The sequence below is a fragment of the Hippocampus comes genome, unplaced genomic scaffold, assembly GCF_001891065.2.
Source record: "Hippocampus comes isolate QL1 unplaced genomic scaffold, H_comes_QL1_v1.1 scaffold7, whole genome shotgun sequence".
In the NCBI taxonomy this organism is placed as follows: domain Eukaryota; kingdom Metazoa; phylum Chordata; class Actinopteri; order Syngnathiformes; family Syngnathidae; genus Hippocampus; species Hippocampus comes.
In genome coordinates, this window is record NW_017842060.1 from 52,000 (window position 1) to 56,766 (window position 4,767).

Genomic DNA, 4,767 nt, shown 5'->3' on the forward strand with positions numbered 1-4,767 from the left:
GGGGTGGGGGGTTGGCTCGGAATAAGACTCGATTTTGACTTGGACCGTTTTTGTGCTTTCGACATGATTCATTTCTTGTTTGTTGTTGTCTGAATTGTTTCTGCTGCATGTTGCAGCGCTTCGTCGACAGCGGTGGTTGTTTTCAACTTGAGACATGAATTTTCCTCAGAGACCCAAAAAAAGGTCTCAGGACCCCGTGCCCAACCAAACACGATCATTCTGCCGTTTTGCTTGGCGTCCGGCCGTTTTGCTTGGTAACAGCCATCAGACTTGTGAAAAATACTTGAGCCCCCGGTAGACACGAAGCCACCACGCATTTGGTCGGCACATGCGGACCCCCAAAAACGGTCTCAAGATGACATGCCCCAAAAACACACGGGAAGTCTGAGATCTTGGTCTGAACCCAACTTTTTTTTTCCACGTTTCAATGAGAATTTTACAGTTTAACAGTCCTGCGGGACTCGCCGATCAGAAACGTCTGAGTCCCATTATCTATTTCGACAGTCCCAAATTTCGAATTGTGAAATGGTCTACTTCTTCAATTGCATCCGATAATAACACAAACAACAACTATATACTGTCACGTTGCGAGGTGGTGGTGGACCCCAAAAAGCAGGCAGGAGGGAGGAGCAAGGTGTACTCGAAGAATTGAATTAAAACACAGAAAACTAAATCCAAACAAAGTCCTAAGAACAAAACGAATTCAAAGTAACAAACAAAAACCATGACTGAAAACAAACATGGCAGTTGCAAAGAAACAGCAACAAACAAACATGACAGTGGCCAACAGCAACACAAACAATGACCTGACAGCCGGGAGTCCTTTTATAGCCACTAATTACCTAACAAAATTATCGGACTTTAGCTGCTTCCTCTGTGACATCTCCACAATAAACTTTCGCAACACTTGTTTTAACGTTACACCATTTGGCAATCGTCTGCTTTCCACGCGGTGAAGGCCGATCTCGCCAATCTCGTCTTGCGAGAACGGAAATCTCGTCACGCGAGATGACTTAACCCGAGATCAAAACAACAATGGCAGCGATTGTCGAACTGCGACACTGAGTTGTTGGAAAAAAGTATGTACCGGAGGTTTTTTTTTATTTTTGTTTTTTTTTTGGACTGAGAAATTTCCTTGCATCCCAAAAACGCACATTATTTGGAACCGTGCGTCCGGGGAAAACTACGCGTCTCTAGGACGCGGGACACAGAGGTAATGAGATGGCTGCATGCTAGTGAAAGGCATCGGAAACCGCTAATGTTGCTTCATCTCGAAACGATCTGCATTCCCTCGAAAAAAAATGAACCTTCGCACACATGCTGGCTCACCCCAGCTCCGTCTGCCCCGTTGTGCATGTGTGCGTGCGCGCGCGCGTTTTGTGGATGAACGCTTACCTCCCTCCCTCGCCGACTCGGCACTCAGTCACCGGGTAGAAGGCGAGCTCGGCGGATGCTCGGCGGTTACTCGGAAACGCTGACTTCCGAGCCGGGGAGATTGCGCCGCGTCTTGACTAAATTCTTCATCAGTGCGGTGCCGGTCAGTAAACTACAGCTTTTTGAATTTTTCTTTTTCTTTCAAAGTTCCTCATTGAGAATGCATTTTCATTGCTTCGCGCATGGTGCGGTGCCGGTCAGTAAACTACAGCTTTTTTGAATTTTTCTTTTTCTTTCAAAGTTCCTCCTCATTGAGAATGCATTTTCATTGCTTCGCGCATGTCGTCTTGCTTTTTGCTGTGTTTCGATAACTGATCGCTTGCGGGGGGAGGACAGAAACTGATCAGGTGGAATCAAATCCATATTTAGGGCTAATATGTAAAAGTGGAATATCTTGTGTGTTTTCCCTTGGCAGTGCGGTGGAGGGGGGCAGGAGGGGGTGGGAGGTTTGTGTTCTCTCACATGAGGTCCACCTGCCTGGAAGGTAAGAAAGTATATTGGAGGCAGATGTCGGTCCGTCTCGTGCCGGCACGCGCCCGCGGGAACGCAGGGGCCAATTCGCGGAATCGGGACTCGGCATTTTTTGGGCGGGGGTCCTCACCCCGTCTCGAGGCCCCAGCAAGCGAGAGCTGAACATTCTTTTCCCACTCCCTATATATTTGTATTTTTGGGATGGGGGCGGGGTCCGTTTATGGATTTGCGTTCTCCCTTTGAAACGTTCCTCTTAGGAGTGAATTCAAATTCCCCCCCAAAATTTCACGGAAGTGAAAAGGCCGAAACGAAGCAACAGTCGTTCGGAACTCAAATCAATCGTGTCACCGATGAAGCCGGTTTCAAAGCCAATTCTGTGTTGGCTGACCAATTCTGAGCAGATTTCGAACCGGTTTCAAGCCTTGTTGAGCATTTTTTTTCCGCGCAACCAAATTTCAAATCGTGTCGCCGATTCAGCCATTTTCACGCCCAATTCCGTGTCAGCGGACACAATCCGAAACGGTTTCAAGCCTCGGCGGCGTAAATGGCAATCTGACTCAAACTACGAATCCGATCATCAAAAGTCACACTCGACTTGAACACTCGATACCGCGAGTGTTCACGCCGCGGTATCGAAAGCTCAACAATGTCGTTAGCCGAAGACAATGAAGGCAAATTCAAGGCAAATCCGCGTCAGCTGAAGTTTCCGTGCATGTGACTCACGTCACTCCTGAACGGATGTGACTTTTTCGCTCGCCCGTTTGGAGTCGAGAGGTTAACATTTCTCGTTTTTTCGAGTTTTAGCATCTCAGAGGGAGGAAACTTCAGGAATGATTTTGACGCTGTACTAGCGACGTCGACAACCTCCAAAAAGAAGACGACGGGATTATGTGGGCGTGCAAAAAAAAAATGGAAATGTTTCATTAAGACCTCGTTCGAGGGTCGTCCTTTGTTAGAAGTGCCGGACAAGCCCGATCCTTATCTTGCTTCCATTTAATGAGCCGCTATGATCTTCTTTGGGCAAAGAAATTAACATTGTTAGGCGCGTTTTTCATACTAGAAAAAGAAGAGAGAAAAAAAATCAGGCCCCGGAGCCAGTTTCACTCGGGAACACAGAATTTGATTGACAGGTCAACCAAGGAGTAGACCCCCAAAAACGTCTCGAGAAGCCGTGCCTGGAAGGAGACGGGAAGTTTGCACTTCTCGGTAGAAGAGGCCATTTTGGCTCCAGGGTGAGCTTCAGAGTCTCAACGAATCCGTAAATCGGCCTTTCGTCTCCCCAAAAAAGCCCCAAAAACCCGCAGGCAGATGGCCTCTTTTTAAACAAACAAACAAACAAAAAAAATTGGGGCGGGTCTCTCTCAAGCCTTTGCGGAGCATCGCGTCCTTTTCGGATGCGAGGCGTCATGGATTCTCTCCAGAACGGCCCCTCGGACCGGAGCTCGTCCCGGCCCGCCCCCTCCCCGCCGCCGGAGCGGCTCAACGGCACGCCGAGCCCGTCCTGGGACGACGCGGCCGACCTGGAGAACATGCTGCTGTGGACCCTGCGCGAGCCCGGCACCATCGCCTTGACCCTCCTGTACAGCCTGTCCTTCCTGCTGGGCTTCGCCGGCAACCTGACGTCCCTGCGGGTGCTCGCCGCCAGCCGCAGTCGGCGTTTGGCCGCCGTCAGCGCCACCCGCAGCCTGCTGCTCAACCTGGCCGTGTGCGATCTGGCCGTGGTGTGCGTGTGCATGCCCATCACGCTGGCCAGCCGCATCTACACCGCCTGGGTGTACGGCGACCTGCTGTGCCGCGCCGTCCCCTTCACGCAGGCCGTCTCGGTGTCGGCCAGCGTCCTGACGCTCAGCGTCATCAGCGTCAACCGCTACTACAGCGTCCGCTCGCCGCTCAGGGCGCGCTCCATGTTCACCCGCCGGCGCGTCCTGGCCACCGTCGCCGCCGTGTGGGCCGCCTCGTCCGCCGTGTGCGCCCCCATCGCCGTCGTCAACCGTCGGCGGGAGATCGGCTTCGGCGGCTTTTCCATTCTGGTGTGCCAGGAGGAGTGGCCCAAGCATCGCCTAAAGCAAGGGTACGTACGGACGCCGACGTCGACATTCGGCCTTTGGGATGAAGGTCACCGCTTACCGTGCCGTCTCGTCCTTACGACTCGGGAGTTTGGAGTTCCTGGAGTTTAAGTAGGAGTGCCAGCAAGGCTAGCAAAGTGGATCCCGAGTCTCGGGAAAGTCAGCGTCATGGTTGCCTGAGTGGACCCGTCCCCTTGCGCTCAATTACAGAAAAACATCCTCTCCGTCGCCGTGCCTCCGGCTCGCCGTTTTCAAAATCGTCAACCGTGTCGAACTCCCCACTCGCGCCGGCGGGCAAAGAGCCTCGGAGTTGCAATCGGCTTCTCTTTCGGGTTTCTCAATCCAACGGCGTCGCGCTGGTTTCCTCTTCCGCGCCTCCCGGTTTGCCCTTGGTGACCGCACACGTCGAAATGTGCGATGCGGCGTCGCTGCGAGTGTTGTATTGGTGAGAAACGTTCGGGAGGTGTTGTCTGAGTCGTGTCCTTGCGGCCTGTCTCATTTCTCAGGTCGGCTCCTGCTCTGGTGGGTGATTGATTGGGTTCGATCCCCCCTCCGAAAATGACGCTTCGGTTCGTCCCGCTCGGTCAGATCCTTCAATGTGTTTTATCCGGGCTGCTGTGTCAAAGGATCGGCCTGCGAGTTGCATCCTCGGAACCCTTTCGAGATTCCGAGCGTCCGCCGTTGAGGCTCACCGGTGAATCCGAGCCGTTCCGGGAAGTAGCTCGTTTCTCCGGCCGACGATGAGCGACCCACAAGAGGATGGCCTCATCAAGATTCATGCCCACCGCCTCTCTGG

The 4,767-nt window shown here is 52.7% G+C and overlaps 1 protein-coding gene across 1 annotated transcript in view; it reads left to right on the forward strand.

Annotated features, from left to right (window-relative positions):
* Nucleotides 1–3,272: 3,272 nt before the first annotated feature.
* LOC109510998 (orexin receptor type 1-like) overlaps nt 3,273–4,767 on the forward strand; it is a gene marked incomplete at its 3' end in the record, with an annotated part of 2,786 nt that continues 1,291 nt past the window's right edge. Inside the window, exon 1 of the mRNA XM_019861717.1 lies at nt 3,273–3,976. Within this exon, the coding sequence (XP_019717276.1) occupies nt 3,300–3,976 (677 nt within the window). The remainder of the gene's footprint in view (nt 3,977–4,767) is intronic.